Source organism: Pleurodeles waltl, chromosome 1_1 (assembly GCF_031143425.1).
Source record: "Pleurodeles waltl isolate 20211129_DDA chromosome 1_1, aPleWal1.hap1.20221129, whole genome shotgun sequence".
NCBI classification, from domain to species: Eukaryota; Metazoa; Chordata; class Amphibia; order Caudata; family Salamandridae; genus Pleurodeles; species Pleurodeles waltl.
This window is the reverse complement of record NC_090436.1, coordinates 602,120,128-602,142,552: the sequence shown is the minus strand read 5'-3', so window position 1 is coordinate 602,142,552 and position 22,425 is coordinate 602,120,128. Positions and strand designations below refer to the sequence as shown.

General features: G+C 43.1%; 1 protein-coding gene across 1 annotated transcript in view; it reads right to left on the bottom strand.

Annotated features, from left to right (window-relative positions):
• The window catches only part of FER (FER tyrosine kinase), a 772,263-nt gene that overhangs the window by 580,336 nt on the left and 169,502 nt on the right, over window positions 1–22,425 (bottom strand). The window contains exon 9 of the mRNA XM_069226363.1: window positions 21,270–21,459. Within this exon, the coding sequence (XP_069082464.1) occupies window positions 21,270–21,459 (190 nt within the window). The remainder of the gene's footprint in view (window positions 1–21,269; window positions 21,460–22,425) is intronic.

The following is a 22,425-nucleotide window of genomic DNA, read 5'->3' as shown; positions in this document are numbered from 1 at the left end:
TCAGATTGCCCTGTTCAATCTCCAGGCATGTAGGTGCAGGCTCTGGAAGTGGGGATGTAGAACCTGCACTTGCGACTGCGAGAGGAGGTCTGCCCTGTAGGGGAGATCAAGCAGAGGGCACAGCAAGAGGTGAAGGATGTCTGTGTACCACACCCTTCCTGGCCAATCCAGGGCTATTAATACGACCTGGGCCGGGTCTTTGTAAATATTCCTCAGAAACCGACAAATCAAAGGTATTGGGGGAGGGGCGCATAAAGGAGCTGGTTGCTCCGCCAAAACTGAAATGAGTCCCACCAATGCTCCCTGCATCGGAAACTGGAGGCTGCAGAAAGACGGGCAGTGTGCTTTCTCACGAGTGGCAAACATGTCTATCTGAGGCGTCCCCCATAGCTGGATGATGTGAAGGACTTCCTCCGGATGTAGTTATCACTCGTGGTCGGCTAAAAAGTACCAGCTGAAACTGTCCACACGTAGGTTGAGAACTCCAGCCAAATGGTTTGCTACTATGCAAATCCGATGGTCCTGAGCCCAGGACCAGAGTCGTAGAGCCTCTCTGCTGAGAAGATACAACCCTTCTCTTCCCTGCTTGTTGATGTACCAAACTGCGGTAGTGTTGTCTGTCAAGATTTGTACCAACTGACCGCAAATGGAAGGGAGGAAACCCTTGAGAGCCAGACGTATCGCCCGCAATTCAAAAAGATTAATATGAAACATCTGTTCTTCCAGAGGCCAAAGACCTTTGATCTCCAGTTTCCCCAGATGGGCTCCCCACCCTAGAGTGAAAGCATGCGTAACAACTATGGTCACCGGAGGGAGGCGGAGGACAAAACGGCCTCCCCTATGATATGGCCGTTGTCCACACTCCACCATCGAAGATTTGCTGCAGTGTCTCTGGAGACTTATTGACTCTGAGATCTCTGCTGTGTTGAAACCACTGCTTACGGAGGCACCACTGGAGAGCCAATGTCCATGAGTGACCAACAGAATACATGAAGTGAACAGACCAAGCAGGCACAGGACTTTTAGGACTAGAATAACCATTCCATTTTGAATTATTGGGATCATAGCCTGAGTGTCCCAAATCCTTTGAGGAGGAGGGTAGGTATTATTGAATGCTGTGTCAAGTACGGCCCCTATAAATAGGAGGCACTGAGAGGGCACCAGGTTAGATTTGGGCATATCTAACGAAAAGCCCAGGTTGAAAAACAACTGTGTTGCTACCTGCAAATAATGCAGCACCAACTCTAGAGATTTGGCTTTGATCAACCAATCATCCAGGTAAGGAAATACCAATATTCCCCTCCTTCTGAAATGCGCTGCAACCACTGCCATCACCTATGTGAAGACTTGAGGTATGGAAATAAGACCAAAAGGAAGGACAGTAAACTGGTAGTACTGTGTCTCTACTATGAACCGGAGATACTTCCTGTGTGACTGCAGAATGGTGATGTGAAAATACGCACCCTGCTAGTCGATAGAAACCATCCAGTCTTCCTTGTCCAGCGCAAGAAGCACCTGAGCTAGGGCCAGCATTTTGAATTTTTCCTGCTCGAAGAACCAATTCAAAATCCTCAGGTCTAGACTGAACCTCAAATGACCATCTTTCTTGGGGATGAGAAAATATCTTAAATAATATCTTGACCCCTCTCCTGCTCCGGAACCAACTCCAAGGCGCCCTTTAAAAGCAGATTTTGTACCTCTGGCTGAAAAAAACAGCAGATTTTCTGAGCAAAAAGTATGCTGGGGAGGAAAAGGAGAGGGGAAACTCCCAAAAGGGAAGGGCATACCTGTAGGAAAGTACGCTCTTTCTTGGCATGGGTGCTCCCATTTTCTGCCTGTTGTCAGTGTGTTTGACTGTGTTCACTGGGATCCTGCTAACCAGGACCCCAGTGATTATGCTCGCTCCCTTCTAACTTGGTGACATACCCCCCATATTTGGCATACTGGTGCCCCCACGTAAGTCCCTAGTATATGGTACACAGGTACTCAGGGCATTGGGGTAACAGGGCTGCAGCATGTATGCCACCCATGGGGAACCCATGCAAAGTGCATTTCCAGGCATGCCATTGTAGCCTGCGTAAAAGGGTGCACCAGATCACAATAATTCACCCCTATGGCAGGCCCTCCTAGCCCAGATGGCAGGGTGCAGGTTCCTTGTGTGTGAGGGCACCCTTTCAGTAGCAGAGGTGCCCCCCACAAACTCCAGTTCCATTTTCCTGCACTTTGTGAGTGTGGGGACACCATTTTATGCACACTGGACATAGGTCACTACCTATGTCCTGCTACATAATGGTAACTCCGAACCTAGGCATGTTTGGTATCAAACAAGTCGGAATTATACCCCAATACTGTTGCCGGTATTGGAAGTATGATTCCATGCACTCTGGGTGCTCCTTAAGGGACCCACAGCATTGCTCATACCAGCCTTCTAGGGTGTTCCGGGCAGCCCAAGCTGCTGCCACCCCTCAGACAGGTTTCTGCCCTCCTGCTGCTTGAACAGCTCAAGCCCTGGAAGGCAGAACAAAGGATTTCCTTTAGGAGAGGGTGGTAACACCCTCTGCCTTTGGAAAAAGGTATTACATGGCTTGGGAGGGGTAGCCTCCCCAAGCCACTGGCAAGCTTGAAGGGCATATTTGGTGCCCTCCATGCATAAACCCGTCTACACCGGTTAAGGGATCCCCCAATCCCTGCTCTGGCGCAAAACTGGACAAGGAAAGGGGAGGGACCACTCCCCTGTCCATCGCTACCCCTTGGGGTGCCCAGAACTCCTCCAGAGGATCCCTGGGTTCTGCCATCTTGAATTCAAGTTTGGCAGGGACCTCTGGTTGCATATGAGTGGCCAGGTCAGGCAGGTGACTTCAGAGCCCTTTTCTGATAGGTGACCAATCCCCCTTTCAGGGCTATTTAGGGTCTCTCTTGTGGATGGGTCCTAAGACTCTGCTTGCAAGATTCCAGAAGGACGCCTCTGCAACCTCTACTTCGGCTTCTAGCCACTGGAACCGCGACTGGACCCTCCAGCAACCAACAATCTGCATCAACGACAGACTCTGCTTGCAACATTGTTTACAGCTTCTGCAACATATCCCCAGCTATGCATTCTCTGAGGGCAGAAAGTCTTCAGTCTGCAAGAGAAGGAAGAAGAAATCTACCTTGGAGTGAAGGAGTCACTCCCCTGCATTTGCAGGCACCAACTGCAACGACGACCGGCTGCGTGGATCCTGCATCACGGGTTGTGGTCCAGAGTAGTCCTCTTGGTCCTCTCTGCCAGCTGACCAACTTTGGTGGAGGTACTCTTGCCTTCCCACACAGGACAGTACCCCTGTGCACCGCGTCTCATGCAGCTACCAAGGCTTGTTGGCATCTCCTCTAAGGGATTTTCAGGCTCTGTGTAGCCCCAACACTCCTTCCTGCAACGCTCAGCCCTATGCGTGCTTCTCCTGCAGTGTCGGACCCTTCTCCAGTTGTACAGAGTTGGCTCCTCTGGGGCTCCTGGTTCCTCTTCCAGTGAGTCTCCTGTGGGGGCTGCCTCTTCTTCTTTGGACTCTCTGCCTTGCTGATGGTCCCCCTAGAATTCCTCCCATGTGTTGAGTCCTCCTAGGCCTTGCTGGTACCCGGCAGCTCCCCATTTGCTTCACTGTGACTTCTGCCTTTGCCAAGGCTTGTTGGTGGCTTTTCCACGCCACTGACCGACTGCAATCATCCATCCGGGTGGGATGTCGACTGCATCCACCAGGAACTCTTCACTTTCTCCAAAGCTGCATTCCTGACTGTCTTCGTCCTACCGTCGACCAACTCCTGCAACCACAGCCAGGTGGGTAGTAGCTCCTGTGACTTCTGGACTTGGTCCTCTTCTTCCACAGGTCTTCCTCTTCAGGAATCCACCACTAGTTTCTTGCAGTCTTGTCTGGGTGTTGCATTTTCTTCTTTTCCTTCCTTTTGGGTGATTTGGGGTAGATTCAGTAACTTGCTCCTTTCTTCCTGGTCACTAGGGGGCACTGTAGTGCTTATCTTTGGGGTTTCCTAGTACCCCCAGCTCCCCTCTACACATTCAACTTATTTAGGTGGGGTTCCAGTATTCGTATTCCATTTATTTTGTATAAGGTTTGGGCTCCACCTAGGGTCACTATTGTCTATTTGCTTTTGCACTGTATACGCCTATCGCTGATTATTAGTGTACATATCTAGTGTGTTACTTACCTCCTATTGGAGGGTTGCCTCTCTAGTACTTTTTGGTAATTGTGTCACTAAAATAACATACCTTTATTTTTGCAACACTGAGTGTTTTCGTTCATGCGTGTAAGTGCTGTATGACTACAGCGGTATTGCTGGAGCTTTGCACGTCTTCTAGATAAGCCTTGCCTCCTTATCCACAGCTACCTCTAGAAAGCCAGGCTTCTAGACACTGCCTACACTACACTAATAGAGGATACCAGGACCTGCTATAAGGTGTACGTACCTTAGGTGCCGACCACACACCAGGTCTGATTCCTACAATACCCATTTCCTAAAATGTCTAACACCCAAGAGTCTGATGTTATTGAATGCCACTCTTGAAGAAAATGAATTAACCTCCCCCTCATGGGCAGCACATGCTGCTGAAAGGGGACAGAACTAGGGCTGCTTTCCTGAAAGGTTCCGAGCCGAGGAAGAAGAGGAGGAGGAGGAGGAAGAAGGTTGCTAGGCGGTACCACGCTGCCTAAGTTTCCCTGACCTCTAATTGACCTACAAAGGGGGTTGGCAGACTGCTGGCCCTGGAACTGCTGCCTCTCACGAAAGGAGGAGCTGCAGCCAATCCCCCTAAACCTCTGGAAAGATCTATAGGTCAAGGAGAGTGACTAAAGACCTAAAGACTTAGCAATGGCCTTGCTCTCCTTGAACCTTTTGAGCGCTGAGTCAACTTTGTCTCCAAACAGTCTGGACCCATCAAACAAGAGTTCCATCGAGGGAGAACGCCGCTCCCCTAAACCATGCATGTCTTCAACAACCCACCGATGTAATCCATAGCGCTGGCAACAGAGTCCACAGAGTCCAGGCCTGATTGGATGACCTGCTTGGCCACTGCCTGACTATCCTGCAGTAGCTCCTTAAAATGTTGAGCACATCTTGAGGCAGTTTGGGAACCATCTCCTAAGCTGAGTCCATCAGTGCATGGATATATCTGCCCAACACACATGTAGCTTTAACAGATTTCAAAGCCATGCTACATGGTGAAAAGACCCTCTTAGCTGTTCCATGCATTTCGACTCCCTATCTGCAGGAGTGGTAGGGAAGGAACCAGGAGGCACTTTAGGGGAACAAGATGCCTGGACTACCAGACTTCCATACGCTGGATGCTGACTACGGAACTGCAGCTCTAGTGGCGAAGCCCTATACTTTCTAGCAATCTGTCAGGATGTTGGACTTCAGCTCCAATGTGGGCAACGGCAATTCCAAAAGGTCATCAGCCTTCCTGATCACACCATGATAAGTAGTAACTTCTGGAGGCAGAATACCCTCAGGTGACAATAACTGCCACTCAGGAGAAGTGTTCAGTCCGCTTTTCACCTCAATACCCTCAAGGCCATGAAAATGTAAAGGGATCTCACCTTCCTCTAAATCTTGTTGCTCCTTTAAATACTGCTGCTCCTCCAAGAGCCTCAATGCCTTCCTTCTAGATTTTAATCTAGATTCCAATTGCGCATCAATAGAGTATGACGACATGGAGGATGTTTGTTGCAGGGTTTTACTATGAGAAGGAGCTGAGTGACTCTTCATTGGACTATTATTATTCCCTGAAGGCGATGGAACAGTGGGCAAAAAAAGACATAAAAGGAACCTGTTTATACGGCGCAGGAAAGTCCAGATTAAAGGCAAAAGGACCCATGGGGCCCGCAGGCACACCAACGGGGATCACTGCCATGTTAAAAATGCTGAACATAGCATTTAAAAATGCAGATGGGTCCGCCCCAGGAGTTGAGAAAGCTGAATAATCTTGTTGAGGCTGGACATTACGACTCTCGCTCCTCAAATCTCCTGTGGAGTAACAGGAGAGAACTGCGCAGCAGGACTTGAAGGTGACGCCAAGACCTCAACCAATGACGGCACCTGTGACATCTCTGGCGACTTCGGTTGTGAAAAAGAAAGGCTGGAGCTCACTTCCTAGGTCGAATGGCGCAGAGACTTGGAAGCTGTGACAAAGAACTTGGGCTAGCATCTCAGAAAGAGCAACGCTGCTTCTTATGTGATGATGAAGGCCTATGGGAAGACAACAACTCTCGATGTCTGGATCTTCAACGGCACCGCTTTTTCATTTTGGCCTTTGCCATGAACAGTTTTGCTTCACTTTCTTTCAGTGCCTTCAGGCTCATACTCTGGCAAGAAGTTTCTACGGCAAGCATTCCCCATGCCTTGGGCGCTTGCTAAACTTGACCCTTTGCGTCCCCACAGCTGCCGTAAATGTACGGCTGACCACGCTGACTTACCTCATTTTACTTGGAGTTGCACCATTATACAGTCATATTGGCAGGCTATCTTTGACCTAATCTCTACCATTCTAGAGCATACCATTGCCCCAGCCCCTCTCCTAGAACTCCAGGGATACTGCACACAGGAGTTTGGCAGCCATATTGCTGCTACTAGCTAAGCGACGCATAGCCCTTCTTTGAGGCAGTAGTGGCCTCTTACCACCAATGACTGGTTGAAGGATATGATATACTGTGACACTACTAGTGAACTAGACCCATCCCTGCAATCCCACATCCCCTGACCTAAAGATATCTGGGCCCACCTCCGCACCTAACGAGGATGACAGAACCAGGAGGTACTGACTGATACTACTGGCTGATCATTTTGCTCTATGTTTATTGTTTGTATCACTATGCTCCTCATGAGATTATATATATGTCTGCTATATGGATGTAACGCATCTCGATTTGCTTTATCGTTCTACGCCACGGTAGCACTTTTTTGGTTGTGAGTTGGAAAAGCAATAAAAACATTCAAACAAATGTATACAGTTGAGTACGTTTTAGGAGTTGATCATTCGTCCTCCTCTGTGATCATTCAAGAAGTGAAGAATGAGAAATGAGAAGGTTAGTATCTGTCCTGAATAAATGCTGAATAAATGTGGGTAAACATTTAGCCTGTGCCAATGAGGAATTCGGTTGTCAGGCAATTAAAAAGAACGTGCCTCTTCAAAGCTAAAATGAATGCAAATGAAGTTAAGAAATCCAGTATATTTTCAGACGGAGCTCATTTTCAAATCAGGCTGTGCTCAGTTGTAAATAGCACAGCGTGAAAGGTTATTCAGCAAGGACAAATGCAATTAAAACAATGTTTAAAAAAACATGAAGTACAAGCACGTTTAATTCACTATTCGGTATAAACCAGCGCACTTCTAAAGACTTTGGATAACTTCTTGTAAGATAAAAACGACAACATTGAATGGCTTTATAATTGATAAAATAATTATCTTCTTAAATGATTAACAAAGCAATTAATACACACAGCTTTATAAGACACATGTCTGAAACCGCTATCGTGCAATGAAGGAGAACGTGCTATCTATCGACTTCTCATCTGCATAAGCAACTCAGTTTGATCATTAACACAATATTACCTGTGGCAAGCTAAATACTTGGTCTAATAAACATGAACTGTGAACGCCAGACTCTTACAATAACTCTTACTGTCGTATCTCCTCCAAAATAGCTGGAGTTGTATTTCTGTCCCACAAGATTTAAATCATACATTCAGTGTTTATCCACACCCCACTGGGAACCTAAAGTGACCCTCACAAAACCACTTCTAGCAGCCCTTCTCCTTACAGGGCTGGGAGGTTGCCCTTATCACATGGGACAGTCAATATGAAGATAGATGGGTAGATTCAGTGAGGTCTCTAACCAGCAAGGGTTCGCTTCTCACAGAAATGCCCACAATAATCGAGAACCCTGTTTGTTGATCTCAGGAGGGAAGCCAAAGACTGCCAAAGACTAACAAAGCTGCTTCTCTAATGCATGAGATTAGGCAGAGGACTTACATTTATGGTGCCTTTTTAATCAATCTGTTAGCCGTGACAAATACTAAACTCGCACAAGCTGCTGCTAGACATACTTTGGTGTTCACTGCGCACAATACTTATTTTTCAGCAATTCTCTTCTGCTCTTTTAATAGAACGTTATGAACTAACAAAACTAGGTCGCACTACTCAACTACACAGTTAATTTGATTTCCACATCTTAATGGGTAGAGACCTGCATCATGGCAATTTCACCATCATACTTGCACTCTGAAACAAGATGAGTGGTGTCTCTGGCCTTCCTTACCTATGGACCCCCCCTTAAAGTGAACTGCTCAGTTAAAATCACCTGTATACGGCTCAGCAGCCTGAAACTAGCTGTGAATCTTCCCATTTTGTTTTGTGTTATTCTTTCGTACATCTGAATTCATGGTTAATATGTTCATGAAGACATATGTGCAAATTACTGAAGTGCTCTAACATCTAACAAACTGCATAAGGATATGTAAAGGGAAAACAAATATTCTTTAAAAAAATAAAATAAATTAACAAGCCTTGTTTGTGTTACTTCAAAAACAGAAGTAATAGGCTAAATGAGGACCTATTTGTACGTGAGCAGTCCCTTTCTGGAGGGACAAAAAGAGCACAAAAATAGCTGTAAATGTGGCAGAGTCAAAGTAATTTCAAGCGTTCCATCCATAAACTTATTATTTTGACCAACCCCTTCATATTAAGGCGCGCAACTTGGAAGCGAAGGCAGAACCACGAATGTTGTCAGCCTCTGTTTTCCACTAATGTGAGATGTAAGGATTAGGTGGGCACAGAGGATCAGAAAGACTAAGACCACTTGTGCTCCATGACCAGCAGTAAACTGGCCGGGAGAACCTGGGCCACAGGTAAACAGAATGCCAAGAACACATTTCACAACAGTACAGATGGTTTTACATAACTGAAGAGTAGTAAAGTCCAGTCTCCTACACTGCAAGCTGGTGTGTTGTGATGTCGTCGCCACCTGACTCTTAGGCTCAGTATGGTTGGAACACTGACAAAGCATCGCGCCTCATCTCAGAGGGCAAAAGCCCTCTCTCTGGTCTTGACCCTTTCAAAACATCAGCATCCTGGGAGTCACAATTGAATCAAAACTGTCCTTTATAAAAAAAAAGGTGGAACAGCAGTACTAAAAACGTGCTCTAACAACTCTGCATCCTGGGCAGAACCCTGCCTCAGCAGATCCGGACACAAATGATCTCCTTTTCATAGTAATGGTGGACTACTGAAGAAGAATCAGAGGAGATCTTATCACGAATGTGGTACACAGATTCAAAGACAAAAAAAACATATGGCTCAGCTCATCCATGATATGAACTGCACATCCTAAATCTTATGGGCACTGTCACTTTATTGACTTCTCATGAACAATGAGAGCTATTCAAAAGCTTAGGTCCAATGATAACGTCTTGAACAGTCAAGCACCCTAGAACCTAGTAGTATCATACCAATCGATCTGACACCAAAGTAGACCGCAATAAAAATCTATGAAAACCAGACGAAGTTCAAACATTTTGGGTCAGAGCCACATATGTACAAGGGTTTCTGCTTGGAAAGTGTCTCCTCCAATCATTCATCTAAAAAAAGGCTTTCTAAAATTTTGCAAAATCCTGAGAATATCTCTATACTGGCTTTTGAACTACATCAAACTGCCATTTTTCAAACGCCAATGAACATATGTGCTTCCTTCTTGAAGGCCCCTTCTTCACCCTTATGGAAGTTAGTATTAATTGGTTACATTTGACAGTTAACATGTTTCACAGACATTTATGTTTCAGTGACGGCATAAATCTTAATACATCTAACTTACAATCTAACACTGCACAGAATTCCTCTGTGAATTTGTGTTTCTTTTCACAAAGTTCTGTTGCTATAAACACACATGTATTTTCTTATTAAACTGATTAGAATATAAAAAACAAGTAGGTTTAATAAAGCTTCACTGATTTAAAAGAGGAATTTGACAATAAAACGTTGTTGTGGTACGACCTTAACTTTGTACTTCGCTATTAAAACAACAGATCACTACATGAAAATCCTTAACACTAACTGTGCAACAGCGAGCTGATGCTCTGCTTTCTGGACACCCAAAAGGAAGAAAAAAATAGGCCTTTGCAATATGAAAATCGAATCAATGCTCCAAACATATGCTTGCCACTTACTGCAGAGAAAAATACAAAATAGTGAGATGAAAAGAGAGAAGCAGCTACCAACATTGTTCTCCCTGCCATCTTTCACATCAAGAGTCCAAAATATCTAACGCAAAAGTAGCATCTACCTTACTAATACTTGGAAATACTGTCCTAATTTCTACCAGTATCATTTACGTCGTTATTAACAACATTTGAAATAGCAAACATCACAAAGAGATTCCAAGGCGTAATTCCAAAACACTGAATGAAGCCGGAAGTTCACACTTCCAGAAGAAAGCAACAGAGATGATAGCTGATGTACTCCAGACACAATATCATCCTCTACAGATTGAGAGGTTTACAATTGCTTTCAAAAGTGCCACAAGATGCAGCTTTAGGAAGACACCCAGAAACATACTCATTCCCCTCAAAGTACCAAGACAATTAAAATATGGATGAATCTACTGTCCTTGGGATCAAATTAAGATTGAGAAAAAAATGATTGCTTAATCCCTTGCAGTGACAATTAAAGCGGAGATAAGGACATAAATGCACATTGGGGGCACGAGGTAACATGACTAACCATAGGAACATTTAACACATTTTTACAAACATGACATGAGGGTTCTGGAAGCAAATAAAATAAGCATTAAAGAATTTGAGCTTTGTAAAAAACACATACACAGCAAGAAAACATAAAAGAGATATACCTGCATTATTAATCATCAATGAGACATCCTGGTGTGTTTATTACAGGACTAAGATAAACAGGCATCTCTCAACCAACTCACTGGAGACATCAAAGAGATAACACCTGGTTCAATTGAAAATACCATTCTGAGGGGCTGTGAGGGATCCTCAAACAAAAACATAAGAATTCCACCATCACAGCTAACAAATATATAAAATAAAAAATACAGATACATAATAAAATAGTCTCCCAAGCCATGTGTACGCACCACACTAAATATTAATGTACTTAGAGCAACAAATCATCATCAAGCAAAAGACAACTCAGATAAATGGCCAATGCCCTTCAACAAAACTTCAGTAAAAGCACAAACTGAGAACCTGGAAAACTACAGAGGAATACAATGGTGTGTACAAAACACTTAGTGGCATACTAAACAGAAGGCTAAAAGTACCTACATAAGAAAAGGCCCAGGACAAATGCCAGCACCTAAGTCACAGGGTGCCCTTGTAATAATTATAGGAGCGGGAAATCTGAATAAAAAACAGCTGTTTTGAATGATGAGTACTAAGTCCATGCTAATAAAACAACTGGCCGCAGAAACCCAATAACAGACAGGTGAATAAGTCCTAATATCAGTGAGCCTCCACCAACACTGAACGACAGTCTCAAGTATAGGCTCAGAACACTATTTAATTCCTAACCCCATACCTGAAGGCCAGTGTGAAGCTATTTGTCAATACATTAGCAAATATTAGCACATAACACAAGTTTAGACTACAAGTTGACAACACTGAAAAAAACTACTCGCTAGAGAATATAGAAACCAAGGACATTATCTAAAGGTCCTAGACATAATAAATGTGTACTTGATGTAAACTTTAGCCTCACAGTTACTCTTGAAGCATTAAATCCAACAATGCAGACCAGCTGTGGTTGAGCACAATCCAAATCTCCAATATGTCATAGAACCATCTCATTCACAACAACATGCAGCCCTATGACTATTCTAAGAAGGCAGACAAAGCCTTTTTTTTACAAATCTGCTATCTGCAACACATACATTTTAGTACAATCAACACAGACTGAAGATTTGCTAGGGGTGCTTCATCTTATTTTAGCATCACAAAAAAGTTGTGCCCCACAAAATGAAAAAAAGTGGTGTAAGGAATGCCAAAAGTGAATACAGCGATTTAGATTCAACCTCAAAAATAAAAATGAATAAGCAAAATCTAGATCACACAGGGAAGATATTATGAGTAGAGTAAGAAGGAGTACAAAAATGAGCAGGCTGCCAATTTTTATCAAAATCAGTTCAGAGATCTAGTCAGCATTTTCTATAAACTAACTACTAAACCATAAAGTTAATTGTAACAACATTCATAAGATTTCCTAATGTTACGCAATGATACAAGACATAGACAAAACCTCTGACTGACAACAAAACCAGATTATCACTCCCACCATGCAATCGCTATCTACGTTCAAGATTATGGAGGTGGACAAGTTGCTGCAGCTAGCTAACAAGATCACAGCTTCTAATTAAACTCTGGTGGATTGCTTAGTATCTTGCCCCCCAAATCATAAACATCTTAAAAGTGCATCTCTTCCTAGCAACAGTCACTGACCAATGTAAAAATGCAATTTTCACTATATCCCTAAAACAGATTAAGGTCTACATCAAGATACACACTAACTAAAGAAAGAAATGCAAAGCTGCAGTACTCAATCAAAATCCTGGTTGGGTAAGTCGGAAGAGAGCTTTAGAAATACATTAGAAATATAAACCATTGCCTAATAACTGGACAGGTTTCAAGCCTGTCAAAGAAACCCAAAGTGCAGCATTAAAATTAGGTAAAATTAGAAAGCTCATAATCACCTGCAAAATTACATCAAACAACTCCAATTCTACTAGACATCTCCTTCCCTAAGACACAGTATGCAGGAAACCATGCCTTTTCACCTGACATAAGGCGACAATAATAGTGGATGGGAATATAATTATCTGCCTTGAGTTGGTTCCAACAGTACATGCATCAATTGGATCAAATTAACCAACAAGTTAGATTAAAATTCTAAGTGTATACAGGATAATCACATCCATCTAAAACTGGAGGATTTGGGAATCAATACAGTAGTCAAGGGAACTAACAATCAGCTGTCAATGGTCAATACAAGCAGTTCTTAACCTTCTGCTTTCTGTGGAACTCCACTGAATCATTACTGGAATCTGGGGACCCCCAATAAACCATTATTAGAAGCTGGGAAGGCCCGACCTAAACAAATTCTATCATATGAACCTCAAAATAATCCACAGAAATACAAAGCAAGTATACACCAATCAAATGCTCAAATATCACATTAAAATATTAAAAAATAAAATTTCAATTTTACTCCTTTATTTGTATATACTTTATTATTTTTATATATTATTTTCAAATATTGTTTATTTTTGTTACACAGCATGCAAGGTTAGGCGGTCAGATTAGTATTCATCTTGTATAATTAGAACTACATCAAGTGAAATCAATTGAAAGTCAAATGTACTATGCAAAATACTTTTTGAGCTTGCACCCCTTTTGGAGGTCCATGAAGCTAAGGTTGAACCACATAAAAGAACATCCGTTTCAATTTAAAAAATCATCATATGACAACTTTGTGAATAGCATGCAAGAATAATGCTTTAGAATGAAGGATTCAGTATCTCCCTGTAGTAATGTCAGTTTTAGTTTAATTATGACAACCCGAAATTCATGTGTGTATGTCACACTTACCACTGATAGAGTTGAGCAATAAAAGTATACACAATTTAGGTGATCCATGGGATAACTTCAGTTTATTCATCAACATTTCTCTCACATATGCGGTCTGTATGACTAAGAAGACTCCCTTGACATTTAGATATATTGTAACCTTATAAGCAATTGAGAGATGAGACAAGCCTTTCAGTACTAAGAGAATGCTTTCAGAATGGAGGTAAATAGTTATTGTATGATGCTATATGGGTCCTTATGCAATGTACTATCATTTATAACAATTGGTAAATAAAACACTTTTGGGAAACTGGCAGGCCTTTTAAAAAAAAAAAAAAACTGAAAATAAATCCTGATGTAAAGTTATGATACTAATGAATTAATATACTTCTTTCATACAGGCTCAATGTCCTTCTCTTACATATTGTAGTTTGGGACAGAGTCTGCAATAATACTGAAACGTGGTGTTGCCATCACTTGGGTCTTGATATAGGCATTTAGAGTTATGCAATACTGCTGGAGGGACATACCTTTGAAGGTGCATCCACCACCTGAATTTCTGTGCCTGTTTTAAAGATAATGTTGTTATTTGTTAAAAAATAATACCTCTGTTTTATGAGATCTTTTTAAATCCACTTTACTAATCATGTTATTTTAATTTTCAAATTCAAGCTAAAGGTGTATTTAAATTATCAGCACTCTGCCAGTAATGTGGCTGGCGACTATATTCATATGTAGTAGGCCAGGCACCACAAGACTTCAGGTGCATACTAGGACACTTCTTGTAGGTAAACATCAAGAGTTCAGGGCAGTGACCTGTCCTGTACAACTGCTGATGGCAGATCCTGTCCTAATGCTCTCCATGCCCAATCTTGAAAACCTCTTCCTCCTGCTTGGAGTGGAAGCCGAAACGTCTTATTATGGGTAGCAGCAGTGCTTGCATAATCTGCTTAGGTTTCCTAACAGAATGCTCTGTTTATTTATCTTTGATGTGCCCTTGGTTAGTAGCAGTGCATTTAAATTTTTGTGTGAGGGATTACTTTGTGTTTCCTTGCTGTATGGAAACGCTAATCGTCTTTTAAGCTGAAGGAGTGATGTTAATCCCCTTTATGCTTTCTATACTGAACTACATTTTAATGTAATAGAAAGTACTTCAGCACTTGTTCAATTAAAATCAATGGAAATAGTGAATCAGTAATGCTAATTTGTGGTTTCAAGAACAAAGTTTAAATATAGGGTTTTACTGAACAGTATATTAAACAGTACTGGTCGGCTACTATAATAAAAATAATTCAATATAGCCCACAAAATCAAATCATTAAACTACATTTGTAGGGCAGGTTCTTAGAAACTGTGAATGCAAAATGCCGACTTGAGTTAACTGAATATCAAACCTAAGACCACAGAAAAGAAGGCATAAAACAAAGAAAAAAAAAAATCTAATCAACAACGTTGCAGGTTTCGTCTTGAAGTGATGTGGTAATGTTCGTGGATAACATTTAGGGGTTGCAGCTGTAACCCCTGGCCTGCCCTTTGCTACCCCAGAACTGCCCTTGCGATCCCTGGCCTTAGAGATAGCAAAGTCAGTGCCTAAAAGAATAAGGCAGCTTCCTCTCACAGTCCTATTAGTTTAAAACAAAATGGAGCGCCAAGAGCTAGAACGAGCTCTCCAGTTGCACATAAGAGTGAAAAAAAAAAAGTAAATATATGTTGTGTGTGTGCTTGTAGGTGAGAGTGTGGGTGCAAGAGAGTGTGTCTGTATGTCAGCATGTCAGGGAGTGGATGAGAATCTGTAACAGTGAGTAAGAGTCAGTAGCAGGTAGAAAGCAAGGATGATTGAGAGTCAGTGAGTATGAGTGAGTTAGTGAGTGGGTAGGAGCGAGTGCAAGATAATGAATGAGTGAATGAGTGCAAGTAAATGAAAATAAGAGACTGTGAGTGAGTGTAAGCGAGCATGGGTAAGAACATAGTGTCTGCCGTTGGCCAGGGCATACTGACAGTAATTCTTGGTTTGTCAGACATTCAAGAAAAATATAGCTGCTGGCAAACTGGAGGCATTTGTTAGCATTACAGGCACTTGTGACAAAATACTGGCACTGATATGCTGGAGGTAATTATTGGCATAATGGACACCATTAAGTAAAATACTGGTAGTGGCATACCAAAATTCATTCTTGGAAAACTGGATACCCATGGAAAAATGTTGTCACTGGCACACTTCAGGAACATTTTGGCATTGGGGCATCTATGGAGCTAGCTCATTGGAGATTCCTGACATAAGAGAGGAAAACTGACATATAGGAGGTGGGCACCAGGATAAAATACTGGCCCTATCATACTAGAGGTAACCTTGACATAAGATATAGTAATGGAATTCAATGCAAATTTCTGACACTGGTATGTTGTAGATACTTTTTGGGATAAGGGGGCATCCTTGGCATATGAGAGGCCTGCATGATAAGCTGCTGGCCCTGACACAAAGGAGGTAATCTTTGACATGTGAGGGCACCCACAGCACATGCTGAAAACAATGTCAACACCCTAATGTAGGTGGTTTCTAAAATGGACATTTGTCGGTGTTGTGTTATAATAATCATGCTGTTATGGTACTTAGCGATGACAATTCTTGTAATGTGTTCAGGTCGTTCTACCACTTTCTGGGGACATTCAGGGTCAAAGGATGTCACTTCCTGTGATGTCACTTTTACTATCCATGGCATTTTGGTGAATCAACGTCCAGGGTAATGTTTCCAGTCCCTCACATCATTCTTTTACAGCAGCTGGCAGGGTACTACAACGGATTCAAAGGTATCACTTGTGACTGTTTCATATCGAACTGTACAGAGCTCTCAGATACAGTGCCTCTTACTGAAAGACCTCCTAAATATCAAAGGAATGCATCCGAGTAGTCAGTTAAGGTGATATTTTATAGGTGAGTTTTGACAAGGTTCTGACATACGGTCATTCTGGGATCCACAGTCTTAAAATTATTTTGGGAATCCCTGGTTTGGGTAACTGTAAGAAAATGGGTTATTAGCTGAATGGGTTGTGAGGCCTCATCAAGTAACAATACAACAATTTACTAAAAGGTCTAGTCAGGTCTCAATAAATTAAACTTTAGCTCCTCCCCGATAGCGTAGCACAGAGCAGTCTGGCTTAACTTGGGAAAAACATGTGAGAAGCATTTAAAAATACCAAAGCAGTCAATAATTAAAAAACATGACACAATAAAAATCCCACTACAATTTATAGAAATAGCTTATATTTTTATCTTTAGACACCAAAATGGCAAAAATCTATAATGTGGAAACAGGAGGTATGAATTGTAGATTTAAAAAATAGGTACTAAATCGCTGACGTTCACTGCAGTGGTCAACAATGAGTCTAGAAAAATCTGACTCCAATGGGAGCATTTGAGGCTACCTACAAACCCGGCAACTTCTCACCAAGGGTAACGTGCATATCTGCTGAGACCGGCTTCATTGGGGTCAGCTTGCTCCTGTGGAAATCCTCGGTCGTAGCCTCTGTTTTTTTTTTTTTTTTTTTTTAGTTCTAGGCTCTCCTTATGCGTCCTCTTGGGTACAGTCTTCCGTGGGACCATCCATGATGCCAGCAGTTTGAAAGCACAGCTTGGGTTGCAGACTTGGGGGGTGATTCTTACCTTAGGCCGCCCGCCAAAGTACCCCCGCCAGAACACCGCACCGCGGTCGTCAGACCGCTGCGGTGATTCTGGGTTTTCCACTGGGCTGGCGGGCGACCGCCAAAAGGCTGCCCGCCAGCCCAGTGGAAAACAACCTTCCCACGAGGACGCCGGCTCCGAATGGAGCCGGCGGAGTGGGAAGGTGCGACGGGTGCAGTTGCACCCGTCGCGAATTTCAGTGTCTGCTGAGCAGACACTGAAATTCTTTGTGGGGCCCCCAGGGGCCCCACGACACCCCATACCGCCATCCTGTTCCTGGCGGCAGAGCCGCCAGGAACAGGATGGCGGTATGGGGTGTCAGAATCCCCATGGAGGATTCTTTTGGGCAGCGGAAAACCGGTGGGAGACCGCCGGTTTTCCACTTCTGACCGCGGCCAAACCGCCGCGGTCAGAATGCCCTGCGGGGCACCGCCAGCCTGTTGGCGGTGCTCCCGCCAACCCTGGCCCCCTTAGTCTCCCACCATGCATGAGGGGAGTCCAGGCAAGTCCTTTTGTGACTGGCCTCCAAATGCAGGTTTTTCTTTATTGGTTCCCCTCAAATGGGCAAGGGACCAGGTACACTCTAATGCCAACTATGGGCGCAGAGCTTGGTGGATACCCTGTGGAGGGTCAGGACTCAATCTCAGCATGCAACAGCAATGGCATAGCAAGTCTTTTGTCGGGTACCAACTGAACTTGAAAGGCAGTGTCCTTAAGCCTTTTGTGGTCCTGTGGTTTAACAGGGTGATAGAGTAATAGTCCTTGGAGTCACTCTGAAGTATTTTGGTGAATGGGAGTTAGTTCATCCCTGGGGGCTCTCTCCATGTACTCAACAACAGGCCCAGTCCCCTCTGTGAAATCCTGTGGTGCCGTCCTTCTTGGTGCTGCCTTCTCTATGTGTAGCATAGTGAATCAGCAGGAGTAGTCCTTCTTGTGTGTTTCACATCTGCAGTGAACGGAGTTCTAGGAAGAGTTGACAATTTTAACATTTTCACAAGCATGTTGTGAGGGGAGGATTCACTAGCCTATAGGGCTACTGCTCCCCTCGGCAATCCCATCCACCTAGTCACTGCTTCTTGGGAAGCCTAACAACAAATGAACCCAGAATGCACTATTCTGCCCACTACCAACACAGCCAGACCCTTCTTTCCCCTGTGTGGAGCTCCCTAGCCCAAGTAAGAGGTGTGGCTGACTAGTGACTAAACTCCCCATCCAGAATAACTCCTTATCTAATTAATTTGCAGCCTGGCTAACAAAGGAAAAAGATCAGGCACTGGAACAGGCTCAGTGACACCTGTTCCTGCAGAGACAACCTGCCTTTAAAGTGTATCTAGCGCACTGGCCACCTCCATAGCCATCCTACCACAAGAGAGGAAAGCTACCCCCAGCAGATGGCTCTTTTGTTCTCATTTCCTGAAAACACTTGACAACTAACCAGAGGGCAGGCATAGCAGCTTTAAGTTGCTAAGCCAATCAGAAAAGGCTACGACTGTTCTTTTAGGAAACTTCAAAAGTAAAGCTTTGAAGTCTTCTTTTCTAAAATACTTGTGTTAGATCTGACTTTGGCAATACGTTGGATTTAATGTAGCTATTAATATTACACACGGAAACACACTTCTGCCTAGCTCCATTCTAATGTTACACTTTATTAGAATTATTAAAGTCACCCAATGTGATCTAATGGGGCTACCAGATTTCCATCAAGGAAAATCGACTTTGGATATTTTTCACTACCATTCACCCTACCCTTTGGACACTTAATGTAGATTTTAGGCATCACTTATAGGTGATAAATAGGGATGTTTGGGCCTGTGAAAAGAGTTACTCTAGTGGGTCGAATATGACAGTGCTTCTACTGTCATGTTTTCACGTGCTACTGCATTGGTGCACACCTAAGTGCACTAGCTTCCACTAGTAATACTTTAACCTACAGACTCTTAGTACCATATACTAGGGAGATACAGGTAAGTTAAACTTTCAAATTAGGATTTCCAATTGGGATATCTTTTTACTTGCCATCTAGGCTGCAGAACAGGCCCAGTGCCAAATCTTTACTTGCTATTTTTGTGGTGGCACAAACAGTACTATGTTCGTGGTGGCAGCCCAGCAAGACACATTACCTTACAGGCCATAGGTATGCAAAGTACATTTTACTAGGGACATACATGTAAGTTAACCTTGCAAATCAGGAATTAGCCAATTTGTATCCACTGAGACACACCTTTAGGGCTAAGAAAACATGCATTGGGTACTGGACATCAGAGTACTGGGGAGTAGAGTCATTACACAGTACCTAAGGGATACTGGAAAAAGTCATTTCTCTACAGTAACACTTGCATGTCAAGGGGTGCAAGAAATGTCAGTATCTTACATGTGAAAATGTGTTGCTGTAAGACACTAATCTTGCCCCCGTTTTGTCACAGCACCTCTTTGAGAGCACCTCGGAAGGGTTAGCTCTAAAATTCTACCTCTAAACACCAATCCCCAATTTGGCTCCCCAATTCTATTATGCAGAACATTTGCACTCATGCATGTGAACACAAAAAACATTAAGCCCATAATGTTAGTGATAAGTAGCAGAGATCCAGGCAGCATCTGTCACCGAGCACTTCAATGATTATCAGAAAAAGTATCCAACATTAGTCACCTCCATCTCTAGGCATCATTATTGGCCTTGTTCATAAGACAACCATATATATATATATTTTTTTTTAATAGTCTGAGGAGCTGCCTTACTGAATTTATTAGCAGCTTAGAGATCAAAAAAAATAAGCACTTTTTCTTTATACGTTATTTTAAGTTTGGCTAGGTGTAACATAACATATTCTACACAAAGATGTTCTAGTTCTTCTTTTCAGGCAAGCTGGCTCTCCTCGCCTACTGGACTGCAATAGTGAAGCCAGGGACATTGAGAGGGATATGCATTCACATAGTTAGGTCTTTTTTCCCTAGTAATGTGCATCACTATCCCAGTAGTTCAAGATACAGTAGATCAAACTATACCTGGCTGAAGAGCCCATTGTAAGGGTGAAATTGGTTTGAGGTTGCTTGTATTCCAGTTCAGAGAGGACCTGGTTTGGCATTTTGGGCTGAACCAGTCCAAAGTTGCTTGAAAATTTGGGCTGGACTGTTCCCATGGGGAGGAGAGTCAAGGCTGATTTCCCTCTGGTTGGGTCCAAACGGAGGTGCGATGGTGGGTGAAAAACGATGGATTGGGGTGCGGACTGAGAGATTGCCATTGGCTGAGATTAATTTAAGCATTCCATCCATTACCCTGTTGTTACAGCTGACATCCTTAGTGAGACAGGCATGCCCGGAAGTCTGTCCCGTGTTGAATGTGTCCACTGGAAGCAAGCTATACCTTGTTGAAGAACTCATAACAATGGTGAAATGGGCACTAGGTTGCTTGTATTCCAGTTCAAGGAGGAACAGGTTTGGCAGTTGGGGCTGGACTGTTCCCCCCGTGGAGCCGGATCCAAGCTGATTTGCCTACGGTTGGGTCCAAACTGAGGTGGCATGGTGGGTAAAAAATGATGAATTGGGATGGAGCCGAGCGAGTGCCAGTGGATGAGATTAACTCACGCATTCCATCCATCACCTTGTTGCTGTTATGCTTCACACTAAGAGGCACATAATACCAAGAACAGCCATAGCTTTAGTGTCTAAAGTATGATAAGCACATCTATTGACATGTTCTGTCTCAAGAGATGGTACCTTGCAAGTGAAGGGAAAAAAAGTATTACAATGCTATGAATTATCCATTATTAAAACAAAAGAGGGCCTTTCCCTCCTGCAACAGAAAAGACAGGTTCACATCTAAGAAACCCAAAACACTTATCTCAGGAGTCTACGCTCCACTGCCTTTCTAGCCCAAGCCTGCACTTTCCTTTATACATCATGCAGTTACTCTTTCAGTGGGACCAGACAGAAAAAGACAGATGTGGCACACCTGTTTCATGAATGCACTCACCATCGAAGTGACAGATCTGGCATCCTCTTCATAGTTCACCACAGGAGGAGGCTCATTCCCATCAGTGTCTTGCACCTTCCGATCAAGGAGCTCTTTTTGGGCAGACAGCTTTGCTTCAGTGCATCTCAGCTGCTGAACAGTCTGACGGAGTTCCTCCAAAACCTGCTTCTGGCTTAGCAAAAGCACAACACTAAAAAATACAAGAAAAAATACTGGTTTTCAATCAACATACATGAAGATGATTTTCAAGATTTGTTGTGATGTGCTTCTCCTTGGTGTTTATTTATGTCTATTATGCCATTAGAATCGTGTGTTGAAGTGAGAAAAATCAAAATGTAAACAATCTTTTGATGAAAATGAATTTTATTACAAAAGGAAGCTCTACAACCCTTTTAGTACAGAAACTGAAAAAATAGAATGCACAATGATTCAGGAACAAACAATTCATCTGATTACAATCATCTCTGCTGTTTGACATGATTGTACGAAAACTGCTTTTAAATACTAGTCCACCCATCTCCCTTTATCACCAACAGATTCACAGAGGTTCACTAGGTTTAGACTTCTAGAACAATGGAGCATAGATTAGTTGAGGTGGCTTTAAGGCTGTTCTACTTCATCTTGGTATGGGGAAAGGCAATGCCACCAGCAAAGTGAAGTTGGTTACATATTTCAGCATAAATACCCCTCTATTTAGATCCAATACATCTTTTTCTTTTGACGTCCACAATGTCTCACATTTAATTTTCCTTTTATAAGGCTCTCAAATGCTAGCTACGAGAATATAAGCATAAAAATGTCTATCTTAACACCCAATATATTTACTATACGGGAAACTAATGCCAAGCCTCTTTTGTTTCCTATGCCGGGGTTTGGAAACTGAAGGAGCAGTTGTGTAGGGATTCTTACTATGGAAAGGTGAAATTTAAAGGTCACCCTTGAAATTAGAGCACTTCACATCCTCGAGGGCAAAACCACCTTTGCTCATTCTGCCTCAGGAAAAGTTCAATCATCTTGCCCTTCCAGCAGGAAATCCCACGTTCTTTTGGGCTGCTGCAGTCCTCCAGACATACGTATGATGTGCAGGGAGGCAGAGTAGAGACTGTGGCTGGTTGTGACGGGACCCCACTTTAAGGAACAGCTTGGGGAAGGGTAT